A 19090-nucleotide genomic window follows, 5' to 3' on the forward strand; every position below is an offset into this window, starting at 1 on the left:
GCTTTCATATTTTATATTGTTTTATTCTGCACTCTGTGCTTTTAATTTTTGTGAACCGCCCAGAGAGCTTTGGCTTTTGGGAAGTATAGAAATACATACATACATACATAAATGGAACTGAGGCCAACCAGCCTAAATCCTGCAATACTTCTACTTACTCCTTTAGTTTCGTTCTGAATCTGATCCATGTTGGAGCAACATACAGGCCACCCTGTCTGGCTTCTAGCCACTGCTCCACTCAGTGCTCTCCATGGTGCTGATCTCTTTCCATCTTGCTTCCTGAGAAACCTAACCTAACTTAAGCCCTGCTCAAGATCTGATCCCTAGCAGACCCTGCAACCCAAGCCACACCACAGAGCATCAGAAAACCTACGCCTGAAATAGTACATCTTACACAAACTTCCCTTCCTCATCCCACTCTGCACCACGCCTACAATATGGGAATAATTACACTGGCCTCTCTTACAATGAAGTTGAAAAGATTACCAAGATAATGTTTGTGAAGCACCTCAAGACTTAGAAAAAGCTAAACAGGATACACCATTGTAATATTGAAACAGGTCCTGGGACCTGGGCATCTGTAGCCGTTCTGGCAACAATGAAGCCTTCCAGCCAGAAATGGGCATCCCTGCCTCCCCCGATGCTCAATGCGACAGCAAATGGATCACCCTCACAGAGGGTGGCAACGGAATTCAGGACCCTGAGGGACCAACAGGTTGGTACTTACAGGAATGGAGCTTGAAGAGGAGTTTAACGGTGTAGTCGTAGAGGTGGCTGCAATCTAGAATGACCTGGATCAGCGGAGCCAAGCGACACTGGCCTGCAGCCGTGACTGACACAGAACGAGACATGTCCAAGGAACTGAACACTGGAAGGGAACCATAAAGACAGCAGCAGGTGGCTTCAATCCCCCTCACACAGGCCAGGTAAATGCATGTTCTGGTCACAGCAAAGAGGTGATATTTCTAGATATCTAAACCACCCTCCCACAACCTGGTGCCCTTCAGACGTGTTGAATTAAAACTCCCATAATCCCCCAGCCAGGGGATTATGGGAGCTATGGTCCAACACATCTGGAGGGTGCCCGGTTGGGGGAGTCTGCCCTAGAACAGTTGGTCACAGAACTGACCAGAGGGGAGGCAACCCTAGACTTAATCCTAAGTGGGCGCCCAGGATCTGGTACAAGACATCAGGGATGTTGAACCAAACTGTAAACAGTAACCACAGTGCTATAAAATTCAACCCCCATACAAAAGTAGAAGATCGCCAAGGATGTCCAACACTGTCACATTTGACTTCAAAAGAGGAAATGAGGGGAGTGGTAAAGTGAAAATTGAAAGGGAAAGCCAAAAGGTCAACTCTCTCCAGCATGGTTGGGGGTTATTTAACACCACAACAACAGAAACTCAGATAGAACATACACTGCAGATCAGGAAAGGTGCTATCAAGCCCAAGGGGACAGCAGCACAGTTAATGAACGCAGTCAAAAAAGCTATTACAAAGTGTCCTTTAGAAAAATGGAAGCCTTGTCCAAATGAAAACAAAAAGGAACACAAATGTTGGCAAGAGAAACGCAAGCAGACAGTAACAGATGTGAAGAAAGAATTTAGGGGGGCATGTCACTAAAAACATTTGAGACCAACAATTAAAAAATCTTTAAATACATTGGAAGTAAGTAGGAAACCAGCTAGGGAGGTGCTTGCATGACAAAGTTATTGTTTGGATGCTCCCATCACACGAAGAGTGCAATGGGGGGCTATTAGGGAGACGGCCTTTTCAGTGGTGGCTACCCTGTCTTGTAATGCCCTCCCCAGAGAGGCTCACCAGCCACCGAAATTGTCATCTTCTCAGTGCCACCAGAAAATCTTTTTATTTTCTCAGGCTTTTGAATAATCGAAAGAAATACCTTTTAGGGACAGCATACATTTATTGAAGGTTTAAAGTCTATGAAATTTCGAACACTCTTGTGAGTTTGTTATACTGATTTAATCCTCTGTTGCTGTTTTTATGCCACATTAGATTTTATGGTTTGTGATCTTATTTGCAAATATGATGGTTTTTACCGTAAGCAGCCCAGAGAACTTTTCTGTTATTACATGGACTAAAACTGTAATAAATAAATTAAAGAACGAATTAAAAGGTGTGTGGAAGGAGGATAAGGAGACTGCAGAAAAGCGGAATGAATTATTCACCACAGCAGATGTTGAGCAGGGCCCTTTCAGGAAGGAAGTTTGAGGCAAAAAGTGGAGCCAAGTGGTGAAGTTTGAAGCCTTCGACAAATTAAAAATTAAGAAACCACTGGGTGTGGATGGTATCCACTCAAGTGTTCAAATGGGCAATTGCTAATCTATCAAAAGTATGCAACTGTCTGTAAAAGGCCCCCCCCCCCCGATTGGAAAGCAGCCAATGTAATACCAATGTTTTTGTGTTTTTTTTTTAAAGATCCAGAGGGGATCCAGGAAATTGCAGGCCTGTCCTCTTCTGGGTATTTACCCAGAAAAGCATGAATAGAAAGACAGAATGATCAAACATATGGAATAACAAGTCTGGCTGAAGCAGAATCAACATGGCTTCTGCAAAGTGAAGTCCTGTCTGGCTAACTTGTGAGATTTTTTTGAGAGCATCAGCAAGCATGTTGAGAGGGGTGATATGGTAACCAAAGTGATCGGGGACTGGAGCGACTCCCCTGTGAAGGGCCCTGCAGTTGGATCAGACCCCTGGAATCTCTAGTCTCTAGTCCAGCATCCTGTTCCTGCATTGGCCAGCCAGACGCGCCAATGGGAAACCCACAAGCAGGGCATGAGTGCAATAAAACCCTCCTGCTCGTGTTCCCCATCAACCGGGGTCCTTCAAGACAGAGGGCTCTTTCTGCTACTAATGAAAAGGCCTTGTGTAGCTGTTCTGTCTTTTCTTTCTTATGGGATTATCTGCAGCCAGAAGAATGATGGAAGCAGTGAAAAGACACAGGAGGGTTATGAGTGGAAGACAACCATCTCTGTACCCGTGTAAAACTCTGTGATTTTGAAGTAGTACAACTGCAGGATAAAAGCCATGTCTGAAACCCCCCTGGCACTGAGAGGCACGCTGGAGGTCATATATGGCCATCATGACTAGCTGCTGATATCCTCCATAAATGTTTTAAATCCCCCTTTAAAGCCATCCAAAGTTGGTGGCCATCACTACACCTCCTGGTAGCAAATTCCATAGTTTAATTTCACTCCTGCGGGAAGTCCTTCCTTTTATCTGCCCTGAATTTCCCACCACTCAGCTTCATGGGATGACCCCACTGAGTTTCTGGTATGATAAGAGAGGGGGGAAAATGCCGCACTGTCCACTTTCTCCACACCAGGCATAGTTTTGTACCGCTCTGCCCCGTCTCCCCTCACGTGCCTTTTTCCCAAGCCAATCAGTCCCAGACATTGCAACCTTTCCTTGTAGGGGGGATCCTCCAGCCCCTTCATTATTTGGTTGCCTTTTTCTGCACGTTTTCTAACTCTACAATATTCTCTTTGAAAAGCTGCAACCAGATCTGTACGCAGCATTCCTAGTGTGGAATAGATCGTTACACAGTTTGGGTTCTTTTTAAAAATAAACAACTTTATTTCATAGAATCATATAACAGTAGAGTTGGGAGGTGCCTACAAGGCCATCGAGTCCAACCCCCTGCTCAATGCAGGAATCCAGGTCAGAGCATCCCTGAGAGATGGCTGTCCAGCCTCATCCTGAACACCTCCAGTTTGGGAGAGCCCACTACCTCCCTAGGTAATGGGTTCCATTGTCGTATTGCTCTTACAGTCAGGACGTTTTTCTTGATGTTCAGCCAGAATCTGGCTTCCTGTCACTTCAGCCCATTATTCCATATCCAGCACTCTGGGATGATCAAGAAGAGATCCTGCCTTCCGCTCTGGGACAACCATTCAAGTCCTTGAAGAGCGCTATCCTATCTACCCTCAGTCATCTCTTCTCAAGGCTAAACATGCCCAGTTCTTTCAGTCTCTCGTCATAGGGCTTTGTTTCCAGTCCCCTGATCATCTTTGTTGCTCTCCTCTGAACCCTCTCCAGTTTGTCTGCATCCTTCTTAAAGTGTGGTACCCAGAACTGGACACAGTACTCCAGATGAGGCCTAACCAGTGCTGACTAGAGGGGAACTAGTACTTCCCAGGATTTGGAAGCTATGCTTCTATTAATGCAGCCCCAAATAGCATTGGCCTGTTTTGCAGCCACATCCCATCGTTGGCTCATATTCAGCTTGTGATCGACAACAATTCCAAGATCCTTCTCACTTGTAGTGTTGTTGAGCAACGTATTCCCCATCTTGTAACTGTGCATTTGGTTTCTTTTTTCTAGGTGCAGAACTTGGCATTTATCTCTATTAAATGTCATTCTGTTGTTTTCTGCCCAGCACTCCAGTCTATCCAGATCACTTTGAATTTTGTTTCTGTCTTCCAAAGTATTAGCTATCCCGCCCAATGTTGTGTCATCTGCAAAGTTGATCAGCATTCCCTGCACCTCCTCCTCCAAGTCATTTTTAAAAATGTTGAAGAGCACTGGGCCCAGGACTGAGCCCTGCAGTACCCCGCTTGTTACCTCTCCCCAGTTGGAGAAGATCCCATTGATAAGCCTTCTTTGAGTCCGATTCTGTAACCAACTGTGGATCCACAGGATCGTTGCTTCATCTAGCCCACTTTGAGCTAGTTTGCTCATCAGGATATCATGGGGCACTTGGTCAAAAGCTTTGCTGAAGTCGAGGTATATTACGTCTAAAGCATTCCCACAGTCCACAAGGGAGGTGACTTGATCAAAAAATGAGATCAGATTTGTCTGGCAGGACTTGTTCTTGACAAATCCATGTTGGCTTTGAGGAATCACGGCATTGTTTTCAAGGTGCTTCCAGATGGATTGTTTTATCATCTGCTCCAGAATTTTCCCAGGGATTGATGTCAGACTGACTGATCTGTAGTTCCCAGGTTCCTCCTTTTTGCCCTTTTTGAAGATAGGGACAACGTTAGCCCTCCTCCAGTCATCTGGCACTTCCCCCGTCCTCCATGATTGCTCAAAGAGAATAGACAGCAGTTCTGAAAGTTCTTCTGCCAGTTCCTTTATTACTCTAGGGTGCAGTTCATCTGGTCCTGCAGATTTGAACTCATTCAAAGTCATTAGGTGTTCTTTGACCATTTGCCTATCAATGTCAAGCCGCAATCCTGCCCCTTCAGCCTGCACTTCACCTTTGCCAGGGGGGTCATAGACCCTCTTCTGGGAAAGACTGAGCCAAAGTAGGAATTGAGCACCTCTGCCTTTCCTTTGTCATCTGTTATCATTTTGCCATCCTTATTTAATAGCTGAACCACCACTTCTTTCTTCTTTTACTATGTCTTTTACTATGAACGTAGCTAAAGAAAGCTTTTTTTTTTTTTACTATTAGCATCCCTCGCTAACCTCAGCTTGTTCTCAGCTTTAGCCTTCCTGACGCCATCCCTGCAATTCTGTGCTACCTGCCTGTACTCTTCCTTTGTTACTTGGCCTTCTTTCCACTTCCTATATGTGTCCTTTTTTGTTTTCAGGTCATCCCTGAGCTTTTCGTGAAGCCACATTGGCTTCTGCCTTTTCTTCTTGTTGGAATTGTTTGTAATTGTGCCTTGAGAAATTCCTTTTTTAAAAGCTCCCACCCATCTGGGTCCTCTCGCCCTGTTCATCCTCCTGGAAGTGGATTCTTCCTCTTAAGAATTAGAGCAGAGGAGAACTTTGCAGTAGCTTCTTAGGCCCTGTGGCAGATGCCCCCAACCTGATGGGACGCCAATGTTTTGGACTACAACTCCCATTATTCCAGACCATCAGCCATGCTGGCTGGGGCTGATGGGACTTGAAGTCCAAAACAGCAGGTTGGGGGAAGCTGCCTTGAGGGGAGAAGCCTGAGGATTTTTTTTTTTTTTAAATGTTCATGTTGTTTATGTTACTTGTAAGCCGCCTTGGTATGGTTTGTATTAGAGACATGACTGAAAGGTTGCCTGCACTCATAAAACCCACTGACAGGTATCCCTTTCTTCTCATCCACGTGGGAACAAATGATACCGCCAAGCGGAGCTACGAAGAAATCACATCAGACTTTGAAGCTTTGGGAAGGAAACTCAAGAACTTTGGGGCCCAGATAGTTTTCTCATCCATCCTTCCAGTAGCTAGAAGAGGGATAGAAAGGGAACGAAAAATACTCCAGGTGAATGACTAGCTACGAAGGTGGTGCCAACGAGAGAGATTTGGATTCTGGGACCACGGGCTATACTTCCTGGAGGATGGGCTGTTGGCTAGGGACGGGTTGCACCTCACAAAGGATGGGAAGAATGTGTTTGGCCACAGCATGAAGAACTTCATCAAGAGGGCTTTAAACTGAATCCTACGGGGAAGGGAGATGTAATGTTGGGGGTAACAATGGACATAGGCTCATGCACCGCAACGGAGAGAACAGCTCTGATAGCGCCCCATAATAGTCTTCAGACACATGTAGGAAGAAAGCCAGACTGTGAAGCACATGGTCTTCAATGTCTATATACTAATGCCCACAGTATGGGAAAGAAACAGAACGAACTTGAACTCTTAATACAGGAGGGAAATTATGACTTGACAGGTATAACTGAGATTTGGTGGGATGACTCTCATGACTGGAATACAGCAATTGAAGGATATAACTTGTTCAAAAAGAACAGGAGGAACAGAAAGGGAGGTGGGGTTGAACTGTATGTGCAAAATACATATCTCTGCAAAGAAATACAGGAGGATGAGCTTGGTAGCCCCATCAAGAGCATCTGGGTTAAAATAAATGGAGCATGGAATAAAAGGAACCTGGTGGTCGGAGTCTACTCCCGGCCACCCAATCAAGGAGAAGTCGAGGATGAAACTTTTGAAAAGCAAATAGCCAATGTTTTAAGGAAGCATGATGTAGTAGTAATGGGAGACTTCAATTTCCCCGATATTTGTTGGGAGAGAAATTCTGCAAAACATGGCTCCTCCAGGAAATTCCTGACTTGTGTGGCAGATAACTTCCTCCTACAGAAAGTAGAGGAAGGAACTAGAGGATTGGCTATCCTTGATTTGATCCTAACCAACAGAGATGACTTAGTGGATAAAGTAGCAGTTACAGGAACTCTGCGGGAAAGTGACCATGTTGCACTTGAGTTCTTGGTTCTAAGGGAAGCGAAAGCCGAGGGTAGTCAAACGCGTACCCTGGATTTGAGGAAAGCTGATTTTAATCAACTCAGAATAATGATCAGGAAGGTCCCATGGCGACACTAACGAGAAAAGGAGTCCAAGATGGTGGGAGCTTTTAAAAAAGGAAATTCTCAAGGCACAATCACAAACAATTCCAACAAGAAGAAAAGGTGGAAGACAACAGAAGCCAATGTGGCTTCACAAAAAGCTTAGGGATGACCTGAAAACAAAAAAGGACGCACATAGGAAGTGGAAAGAAGGCCAAGTAACAAAGGAAGAGTACAGGCAGGTAGCACAGAATTGCAGGGATGGCGTCAGGAAGGCTAAAGCTGAGAACGAGCTGAGGTTAGCGAGGGATGCTAAAAACAACAAAAAGGCTTTCTTCAGCTACGTGCATCGTAAAAGGCAGAGGAAAGAAATGGTTGTTCAGCTATTAAATAAGGATGGCAAAATGATAACAGATGACAAAGAAAAGGCAGAGGTGCTCAATTCCTACTTTGGCTCAGTCTTCTCCCAAAAGAGGGTCTATGACCCCCCTGGCAAAGGCGAAGTGCAGGCTGAAGGGGCAGGATTGCAGCTTGAGATCGATAGGTATATGGTCAAGGAACAGCTAATGACTTTGAATGAGTTCAAATCTCCAGGGCCAGATGAACTGCATCCTAGAGTCATAAAGGAACTGGCAGAAGAACTTTCAGAACCGCTGTCTATTCTCTTTGAGAAATCATGGAGGACGATGGAAGTGCCAGATGACTGGAGGAGGGCTAACGTTGTCCCTATCTTCAAAAAGGGCAAAAAGGAAGAACCTGGGAACTACAGACAAGTCAGCCTGACATCAATCCCTGGGAAAATTCTGGAGCAGATGATAAAGCAATCCATCTGGAAGCACCTTGAAAACAATGCTGTGATTACTCGAAGCCAACATGGATTTGTCAAAAACAAGTCCTGCCAGACAAATCGGATCTCATTTTTTGATCAAGTCACCTCCCTTGTAGACCGTGGGAATGCTGTAGACATCATATACTTCGACTTCAGCAAAGCTTTCAACAAAGTGCCCCATGATATCCTGATGAGCAAACTAGCTCAAAGGGGGCTAGAGGAAACAACAATCCAGTGGATCCACAGTGGGCTACAGAATCGGACTCAAAGAGTGCTTCTCAATGGGACCTTCTCAAACTGGAGAGAGGTAACGAGTGGGGTACCGCAGGCCTCAGTCCTGGGCCCAGTGCTCTTCAACATTTGTATTAATGACTTGGAGGAGGAGGTGCAGGGAATGCTGATCAAATTTGTAGATGACACAAAATTGGGCGGGATAGCTAATACTTTGGAAGACAGAAACAAAATTCAAAGTGATCTGGATAGACTGGAGTGCTGGGCAGAAAACAACAGAATGACATTTAATAGAGATAAATGCCAAGTTCTGCACCTAGGAAAAAGAAACCAAATGCACAGTTACAAGATGGGGGATACATGGCTCAACAACACTACAAGCAAGAAAAATCTTGGAATTGTTGTCGATCACAAGCTGAATATGAGCCAACAATGGGATGTGGCTGCAAAACAGGCCAATGCTATTTTGGGGTGCATTAATAGAAGCATAGCTTCCAAATCCTGGGAAGTACTAGTTCCCCTCTACTCAGTACTGGTTAGGCCTCATCTGGAGTACTGTGCCCAGTTCTGGGCACCACACTTTAAGAAGGATGCAGACAAATTGGAGAGGGTTCAGAGGAGGGCAACAAAGATGATCGGGGGACTGGAAACAAAGCCCTATGAAGAGAGACTGAAAGAACTGGGCCTGTTTAGCTTTGAGAAGAGAAGACTGAGGGGAGATATGATAGCACTCTTCAAGTACTTGAAAGGTTGTCACAGAGAAGAAGGCCAGGATCTCTTCTTGATCATCCCAGAGTGCAGGACACAGAATAATGGGCTCAAGTTACAGGAAGCCAGATTCCGGCTGAACATCAGGAAAAACTTCCTGACTGTAACAGCAATACGACAATGGAACCGATTACCTGGGGAGGTGGTGGGCTCTCCCATACTGGAGGCCTTCAAGACGAGGCTGGACAGCCACCTGTCAGGGATGCTCTGACTTGGATCCTGCATTGAGGAGGGGGTTGGACTCGATGGCCTTGTAGGCCCCTTCCAGCCCTACTATTCTATGATTCTATGTATCCTGAAAGGCAGCACATAAATAACGGTAATAAAGAAATAATAAATGATGACTGTACTGGCCTTGATTCACCCCAAGGAGGGAAGGGGTGGGGGGTAATGTGTTTAGGTGACCATAAAGGATGCACAAACAACCAGCAAATGAGGCACAACTCCCTGAATGATGCCTTGCAGAGGTATCTAACGCTCTCGGCTTCTGGGAATCATTACCTGTCTGGAATAGGTTCAGTTCACACTCCAGATAATCAAACATCTCCACAGTGAGCTGGAAGCTGAGAGAGAAAGAGAGACTGAATGGAGGGGGCCCCAAGACAGAACAGAGGCTGCGGCCAGCCCGGTGGGACCATCCCCAATGGGTGAGCAAAAGGCACTCTCCCTCCAGAGCCCGACAGCCCTGGCCCAGGGGGAGCCAACCGCTGACCCAGCAGAACGCCCGGCTTCGGTCCCAAGGTGGACCAGCCACGCCGCCCCCCCACCTGTCTCCACCCCGCGAGTGAGGCACGGCCAGGCAGACGCCCTCCTGGCAGTTGCATCAACACTCCACCAGGACCTCCCCACCCCCCGGCTCCCATCGAGCAGCACACTTACAAGTTATTCACGTCATTCTCGCCCGTCTCGTCAAGCTGCCTGTCCGACATCTGGAGGTTTCCAGGGAACCGGGGGTTCTGTACAAGGGGAGACCGAGGTGGGTCGGGGGGGGCTCCTGACAGCTACTTTCCTGGACCCTGGTCTCTCAAACTCACCAGCACTCCAATGCCCACTTAGAACAGCAGGCTGTCGCCAGGACCAAGGGCTTGAGCCAGGGATGGTGCTTGGCCGTTTCCTCTCCTTTGGGGGCAGGAGGCTTCGCACACAGCGAAGCCACTCTTCTCCCCCCCACAGCCCCAAATTATTGACAGTGCACTTCTTTGGCCCCATTTAGAACACAGGAAGCGAGAAACGTACTTGTACTTCTTATTCACAGGGAGTCATGCCACAAACCCCAATGCAAAAGGAACAAGTGAATGGAGGAGGGTACAAAGTCATTCCTGAAATGCGCGCCTTGAAAAAACAGGATCCCGGAAGAACGAACCAATCCTGGAAGTTGGCAGGAGCACAGGAGTGCTTGGCCCGAGCTCCAGAGTGGCAGCTGCCTCGTCACACGCAGCTCTGCCCCTCCTCCAGCCACAAGAGGGAACGATATCCCAACACGCGCGCGGAGGCTGCCCCGGCCTGCTTATCAGGCGGGCGCTCCGGCTGCAGATGCAGCAGAGGCCTGCCTGTCTCCAGGCTCTAATGGGAGCTGAGCTTCCCGGTCCAACCAGCCAGATTCCATTCTATGAATACCGGCTACCGGCTCCGCTCCCAAGCTGGATGCAGCTGAGACAAACGGGCCGTCCAGGAGCCAATCACAACTCAGGCTGACATGCAACCCAGGGAAGAGAGGAGAGCTTGTAGGGAAACAGTCAGAGAGCCGCCAGGCAACGAAAAGAGATGGACAAGCAGGGAAAACCCATGCTCCGGTAAAGCCAGTCGCCCCCAGCCCCTGCGTTCACAGGGGCTTTGCGCACACGCACACAGGCCTCTCTGAGGCCACTTGGTCTGATTCTTCATATATGAGTGGGAGCCTGGAGATCTCAGCATAACCCTTCCCAAAGTTCCCTTTCCCTGTCAGGAAGAAGTGACTGGCTACGGAAGAACACTCAGAGGAAGGTGAAGTCCCGAGATGGACAAATACACAAGCCACCTCCCCTCTTCTCTCCCTCTCTCTCTCTCTGATCCTTTGCCTGCATTAAGCACAAGAGCAGCACAGCCTGTAGTGAGAAATAGTGACACCTGGAAGTTTCTCCCCGTCTAGAGGAGCAACCCACTTCAGGCAGGCAGGCAGGGGGCTGAACTGGAGGCCTACGATGGTGGACAAGCAGGGAAAATTCTGCTGGAACACACCGCAAGGGCGGCACAGGGGATCGCTGTCTAGATGGCACCACTGAAAGTGCGGGGGCGTCCCGCGGAACGGAATACATCCTTCCCGCTGGCACCCCAACCCCAGGCCCATCCATCAGAACGGTGATTCTCCAGGGCTTCCAAAGGAGCACATTCTCAAAAAAGCACAGCCCGATCCACAAGTCGCACCATTTGGACTGTCCTGTTCCCTGTTGCATGAGAATCCAGACCCACCAGGCCTTCAGTGCCATCTCCCCAGCCAGCAGCGGCATCCAGTCCCCAAATGGGCTCCGTCCGCCGTGTCCACCGTAGAGGGAGGCTGCTCCTGCCTCTCTCCTTGCTTGGACCCTGACAAGAGGGCCCAGGTGCTGCTTTTCAGTCCGCTGTCCAACCCGAGACCTCTCGGGCTGCCTACAGCATGGTGGAGAGGAAGGGAGTGCAGGGGGAAGGAGCAGAGACTTACTTTTGTGTGGAACTCCATCTTGGTTCTCAGCAGTTTGAGGTAGATGCTGCACAGCTGTCCGTAGCCCTCGCTCAGGTGGCCCTAAGGGGGCGGAGGCAGCAGGCGAGTCAGGGCCGGGGCTCGCTCCCAGCAGCACAGAAGGCTGGGACTGGGCGGCACTGGACTGCCCACAGCCCTCCAGCCGGGGGCCCTTGACAGCCCGGCTTTGAGCCGGCTCAGGACGTCCAAACTGCCCTTAACCTGCTCCTGCTCAGCCTCAACAGGCACCGCACCACTGGCGCTGTCTGTCATCATCCCCCTGACCCTGCTTAACTCACACCTGCGTGGCGCCAGGGCACAGCCTCCTCTGCCCAAGCCCTGCGTGTGAGTCAGGATTTCCCACCCAGGAGCCTCACACGTGGCCAGCAGCTCTGGGCAAAGTCCAGGAGGAGACAGCAATGGCTGCAGCCAAGGGCACTGCCCTCTGGCCCTCTGAGGCAGTCCTAGAAGAATCCACAGAACAGGGTTTGGACAGGGAAGCACTGGACCCCGAGCTCCAGCCAGCACCTATTTCCCTGTTGCGCAGCTTCACTGCTCTCTTTTAAGGCTAGCATCAAACCAACGCATGCCTTTCCCATCCCCCAAGACGCTGGGCAGGGAATCCAACCTTCAGAGTTCTATGTTCCTAACGGAGAAGGGAGGCCCCAGCCAGGAGACTGCATCCACCTGCATCAGTCTGGCCTCCCCTCCCGCCCCCGCCTCCCCTCGCCAGGGACTGGGCAGCGAGAGCTGAACTAGGCCATACCTGGACAGGCAGAAGTGTGAAGAGTGGCTAGCAGCATCCCAGCATACTGAATGGAACACACACAGCAGCCACCCTTTCCAGTGGGCTTGAAATCCAACAAGGGGAAGGGGACAAGAGAGCAGGAGCCGAGACAGTCACAGCAAGAAACAGGCCAGGAAATGCCAGCCAACAGCTCACACCTGGCTCAAGCGGGTGGGAAATCCAAATTCAGCTCACTGGTCTAAGAGCCACCTCTGGTCCAAAGCTCCTGAAAAACCTGTGTCTAACTCAGGTGTGGGGAACAGGCCCAGGGGTCAAATCCGGCCCTCCTGGGGTTCAATCCGGCCCTCCTGGGGTTCAATCCGGCCCTCCTGAGTTCCCTAGAAAGCCATGCCTCCTCACAAAAGAGCCATGCTGGTTCAGACCAAGGGTTCACCTAGTCCAGCATTCTGTTCAGAGAGTGGCCAATCAGCTCCGTATGGGAAACCTGCAAGCAGGACACGAGTGCAACAGCACCCTCCCGCCCATGTTCCCCAGCAACTGGTGTACATAGGTGTCAGGGGGCCCTAGCTGGCCTCTTTCAGTCTACTCCAGTAGCCAACTCCAGACACAGACAAAGGATTCTTTTCAAGGCTTTATTCCTTTTACAACTTAATAACTCTATCACCAGCGACTAAGCTATGAACAGCAGAGTAACCTATACCCCGGGTTGGAAACAGTTGGTCCCCATTTGAACAAGAATCACTTGCAGACCCTGAACTTATAGGCTAGGGAGAGTCCCTCCCCTTTTCCCTTGGGTCCTCTGGACGCGACCGTTGCTTGCGCGCCAAATGGGTGCTACGCCTCCTTTCCGCGCCCTCCATAGGTCGTCGCTCTTTGCATCTGTGTCAAGTATCCAGCCAGCCCTCCTCCAGTGCTCTTTCACTCCCAGGACCGCTATCTATGTCTGGAATGCTGGCAGGAGGAATCTCTGCCAGCTGCAGGGCCTGGGAGGGATGAGCGCGCTCCTCTCCCACAGATGGCTGTTCCTCCTCAGAATCAGAACTGCTCTGAGGTTCTATGGGCTCAGTGTCCATCCTGACATCATCCCCGCTCCCATGAGGGCCCCCCCCCGGGCTTATTGGGGTACAGCTGGTGGAAACGCCTCAGCAGCAACAGAGCATGTACATATTCCGTGGGTTCCCAGGATCGCTCATCTGGCCCGTACCCCTTCCAGTCCACCAGATATTGCAGGCATCTGTGAGAAAGGCAGGAATCCAGAATCTCCACAACCTCAAACTCCTCCTCCCCCTCCACCAGCACTGGCGGCGGGGGCGGGGGCGGGGAGCCGGTTGAGCGATGAGGGTTGCCAGAAACCAGGGGGGACAGCAAGGACCGATGAAAAACAGGATGGATCTTCATGGAGGGGGGGAGAGCCAGGCGAAAAGCAACAGGGTTAATCTGGGCAGTAATCTGGAAAGGCCCCGTGCGACGAGGCGTGAGCTTCCTAGCGGGCGAGTGAGAGGGGGGGTAGTGGGTGGACAACCAAACCCAGTCTCCCAGCTGCAGAGACGGACCCGGCTGGCGCTGTCGGTCCACAGAGGCCTTGTAGGCTGTCTTGGCTTGCTCAAGGGAGTCCCGTAAGAGGTGGTGTATCATTCTCAACTCCTCTAAAAAGTCATGGGCCGTTGGCACCAAAGAGGGAGCTAGGGTGGACGGGAAAGCCTTGGGGTGGTAACCAAAATTAGCAAAAAATGGAGTTTGGCAGGTGGAAGCATGGCAGGCATTGTTATAAGCAAATTCCGCAAGAGGCAGCAAGGAAAACCAGTCATCTTGCTGGTAATTGACATAACAGCGCAAATACTGCTCCACAGTCGCATTGGTGCGCTCGGTCTGACCGTCCGTCTGTGGATGGTGGGCGGAGGAAAGATGGAGTGTCACATGTAGAAGCCTTAGTGGCTCTCTCCAGAAATGGGTAGTGAATTGGGACCCCCTATCCGAAATGAGACCCTCAGGCCATCCGTGGAGCCGGAAAACATGCACCAAAAACAGCTCTGCCACCTCCCTGGCTGTGGGCAACCCAGAGCAGGGGATGAAATGGGCCATCTTAGAAAACAAATCCATCACCACCAGAAAGGTGGTCTTACCGTGTGAGGGAGGCAAGTCAGTGATGAAGTCAAGGGAGAGCAGTTTCCAAGGTCCTGAGGGGGTAAGCAGGGGGTGAAGCAAGCCTGTGGGCCTGCCTGAGGGGGCCTTCGCCCGCTGGCAGGTTGGGCAGGAGGCGACATAGGACTTGACGTCCCGACACACACGAGGCCACCAAAAATCCCGCGTCACTCCGTGCAGGGTCTTGGCGACGCCAAAATGCCCAGCTGTGGGGCAGTCGTGGCACTAATGGAGGACCTTCTCGCGGAGGGGTCTAGAAGGCACATAGACCCGGCCAGAATGGTAAAGCAGGCTACCTCACAAAGAGAAGGGAGTAGGGTGGGTGGGGACAGAGGCTAGCCCCAATTCTTCCACCTTTGTGCTAACAAAAGCATCCTGAGCCTGTGCAGAGTGAAGGAGCTCCTCCCAAAAGCAAGGCACCGCAGCTGCCGCCAGGCTCTGGGGAGGAAGAATGGGGGGGGATTTCCCTCGCCCCCTAGCTGGAGGTCCAGCTTACGAGAAAGAGCATCCGCTTGTAGGTTGTTGGAGGTCTTCACATGGCAAATCTTGAGGTGGAACCGGGAAAAATAAAGCGACCACCTAATCTGCCTCTGGTTTAAGGCACGGGCTGTCTGAAGATGTTCGAGGTTGCGATGGTCAGTTCTAACTTCAACTGGGTGCTGTGCCCCCTCTAGAAGATGGCGCCAGGTCTCCAAAGCGGACTTGATGGCCAACAGTTCCTTCTCCCAGATGGTATAATTCCTCTCAGACATGTTCAGCTTCCTGGAGTGGTAGGTGCAGGGTTGCAACCCGCCGCCCACCCGATCTGGTTGAAAAAGCACTGCCCTCACCACAAAGTCAGAGGCATCAGTTTGCACTACAAAAGGTCTCCTCGGGTCGGGATGTAACAGGATCGGCTCAGAACTGAAAAGCCTCTTAAGTTCCTCGAAAGCCTGTTGGGCAGATGCCGTCCAATGAAAAGGAGATTTCCTGCCCTTAAGGAGGTCTGTGAGAGGAGATGTTAGCCGAGCAAAGCTGGGCAGGAACTTTCTGTAAAAATTTGCAAAACCCAGAAAACGTTGCAAGTCCTTCTTGGTGGATGGAGCCTGCCAGGAGAGGGCAGCCTGGACCTTTGCAGGATCCATCCTGATTCCGTCAGCTGAGATAACGTAGCCAAGAAAGTCCAAAGAGGTTAGGTCAAACGCACATTTCTCCAGCTTGGCAGACAGATGGTTCTCGCGGAGGCACTGGAGGACGGCGGAGACATGATGCTGATGGGCGTGGGTCCTCAGAAAATATAAGTAAATCATCAAGATACACAATGAGGAAAGTGTCCAAATAATCCCGGAAGATGGCATTCATAAAATGCGAAAACGTGGGGGGGGGGCGGCGCAGGTGAGCCCAAACGGCATCACTAGGTATTCATATGCTCCGTACCGGGTTCCGAAAGAGATCTTCCACTCATCCCCTCCCGGATGCGAATCAGACTGTAGGCACCACGCAGGTCCAACTTTGTGAAAATCCTGGCTCGCCCCAGGCGCACCAGCATCTCAGGTATGAGGGGGAGGGGTACTTGTCAGGGATGGAGACCGAATTGAGGGCTCCACAGTCGTGCACTGGGCGGAGTTCTCCAGATCATTTGGCAACAAAAAGGTAGGGGCGCAGGCGGGGGAGGAGGAAGGGCGAATGAAGCCACGTTTGAGATTTGTGTCCAAAAACTCACACAGAGCTCGAAGTTCCGGCTCTGACATTGAATACAGCCGGCCAGCGGGGATGGTCGCCCCCGGAATGAGGTTAATGGCACAGTCAAAAGGGCGGTGGGGGGGGAGCTGGTCGGCCTCCTTCTTGTCAAAAACATCCCGAAAAGCCGCATACTTCTCTGGGAGGATGACAGTAGCTGAAGAACTGCCAGAAGCAGACGAGGAGGGAGAGGAAAGGATTAAGGCCTGGGCTGGGACTGGCGCCTGGGTTGGGAGGCAATGCTCCTGGCAGTAGGAAGACGCAAACTCCACCTGCTGAAGCCCCCAAGAAATCTGAGGATTATGCTTAGAGAGCCAGGAAACACCCAGCACGATTGGGTATAGGGGAATCTTGGCCAAGTGAAACTGAATCTGCTCAACGTGGGACTGGGTGCGCAGAGTGAGTAGAATTGTAATACGAGTCACCGCGCCTGAAGAGAGAGGACGCCCATTGATGGTCTCCACTGCCAAGGGGGAGGAAGGGGCAGGGTAGGAATCTTGTGGAAGAGAGTGAACGTTTCATCCATGAAACTGGTTGTAGCTCCAGAGTCCACTAAAGCCAGGGCCTCCACCCCACTCCACTGGGAGGAGCGTAGGTGAACCAGCAATAGCAGATGGGAGGGTGGGGGGATTGCGGAAGGCACCCACCCGGTGGGGAACTGACCCCCACACTGGAGGCCCCCAACAGGCTTGGGGGGAAGTCTAGTCAGGCCTGGAGACGAGGAGGAGGAGGAGGGGGAAGGAGAGGAGGGGGAGGCAGAGGAGCTGCGGATCTAACGTGGCAGGTCTTGGCGAAATGGCCCAGTTTTCCACACCGAAAGCAGCAGAGCTCAGCTCGCCAGCGCTCAAGCTCCTCTGGCGGCAGCGAGGCTCGGGTAGCTCCCAGCTGCATCGGGGTCTCCCCCGCCCCCACCGCAGGGGTGGGGGGTGGGGGAGGAGGCAGGAAACATGGGGGAATGGGAGGAGGGAAATCTCAGCCCCCGCGCCCCGCCGGGTCTGCCGGCGCCCCTCCAGCCGACTATCTATCTGGAGGCAGGTCTGGATAAGGTCCTCCAAAGTCAGCGGGCTGGGCGTGCATGCCAACTCGTCCAAGATCTCGTTTAAACCGTCCAAAAACTGAGCCACCAGCACAGCATCATTCCACTGTTAATCCTGCATCAGCAAGCGAAAAGTTGTCGCGTAGCTGGAAACTTGAGTCCTTGCCCTGCCTGAGGCGGCGAATCTCCCGAGAAGCCATCTGCGTACGCAGGGGGTCACCGAAAAAACGGGCCATCACTGTCATGAAACCTTGATAGTCCCCGAGCAGGGGGTCGTTAGCGAGAAGGAGTCCTGAAGCCCATTTAGCGTCCACGCCGGAAAATTCACTCCATAAATTTGTCCAATCCCTTTCCAAAGCCATCCAAGTTGGTGGCCATCCCTACATTTTGTGGTAGCAAATTCCATAGTTTGTTTGTTGTGCAAAGAAGTCCTTCCTTTTATCTGTCCTGTAACTCCTGCCATTTAGCTTCATGGGATGACCCCACTGGGTTCTAGTATTATGAGAGAGGGAGAAAAATGTCTCCCTATCCACTTTCTCCACACAAAGCACAACTGCGTATGCCCCTATCATGTCTCCCCTCACCCTAAGTTAAACGTCCCAGACATAGTAACCTTTCCTCATAGGGCAGTTGCTCCAGAACCCTGATCATTTTTGTTGCCCTTTTCTGCACTTTTTCCAACTCTAGAGTATCCTTTTTTAGGTGTGGTGACAGAACTGTACACAGTATTCCAAGTGTGGCTGCATCATGGATTTGTATAAGGGCAGTGTGATATTGGCAGTTTCATTTTCAATAACTTTCCTAATGATATCTAACATGGAATTTGCCTTTTTCACAGCAGCCACACACTGGGTTGGCACTTTTATTGTGCTGTCCACCACAACCCCAAGAGCTCTTTCTTGGTTAGTCACCACCAGCTCAGATCCCATCAACTTATAAGTGAAGTTGGGATTTTTTATGCACCATTTTACACTTGCTTACATTGATCCACATTTGCCATTTTTATGCCCATTCACCTCATTTGGAGAGATCCTTTTGGAGCTCTTGGCAATCCCTTTTTGTTTTAACCTCCCTAAATAGTTTGGTGTCATCAGCAAAGCTGGCCACTTCACTGCTCACTCCTAATTCCAGATCCTTTATGAACAAGTTGAAAAGCATTGGTGCCAATACAAATCCCTGTGGATCTCGCTGTTTTCATCCCTACATTGGGAGAAGTTACCATGCATTCCCACTCTCTGCTTTCTGTCCTTTAACAAGTTCCCAGTCTGTAAGAGGACATCTCTTATTCCATGACTGCTAAGTTTACACAGGTGTCTTTGGAAGTCCAAGTAAACCAATGTCTACCTGAACACCCCTGTCCACGTTTTTAGACACACTGTCAAAGAATTTTAAAAGGTTAGTGAGACAGGACTTAGCTTTGTGGAAGCTGTGTTGATTCTTTTTCAGCAGGGCTTGTCCTACTATACGCTTACTAATTTTATCTTTAATAATGCTTTCAACCAATTTACTGGAAAAGACGTTAAGCTAACTGGCCTGTAATTTCCAGGATCCCCTCTGGATCCTTTTTAAAAATTGGCATTATGTTGTTCAGACTCCGGTCCTCTGGTACAGAGGCTGATCTTAGGGATGTGTTACATATTTTTGTGAGAAGATCAGGAACTTCGCGGATGGATAC

General features: G+C 50.3%; 1 protein-coding gene across 3 annotated transcripts in view; it reads right to left on the reverse strand.

The window, feature by feature from the left end:
- The window catches only part of HIP1 (huntingtin interacting protein 1), a 71552-nt gene that overhangs the window by 31441 nt on the left and 21021 nt on the right, over positions 1 to 19090 (reverse strand). For all 3 annotated transcript variants that reach the window (XM_084823101.1, XM_084823100.1, XM_084823102.1), the window contains exons 5-8: positions 11753 to 11833; positions 9955 to 10031; positions 9577 to 9638; positions 728 to 868 (exon numbers count right to left, since the gene is read on the reverse strand). In XM_084823101.1, coding sequence (XP_084679227.1) covers positions 728 to 868; positions 9577 to 9638; positions 9955 to 10031; positions 11753 to 11833 — 361 coding nt within the window. The remainder of the gene's footprint in view (positions 1 to 727; positions 869 to 9576; positions 9639 to 9954; positions 10032 to 11752; positions 11834 to 19090) is intronic.

Source organism: Heloderma suspectum, chromosome 16, assembly GCF_057233095.1.
Source record: "Heloderma suspectum isolate Gila_16-S chromosome 16, 16-S_ref, whole genome shotgun sequence".
NCBI classification, from domain to species: Eukaryota; Metazoa; Chordata; class Lepidosauria; order Squamata; family Helodermatidae; genus Heloderma; species Heloderma suspectum.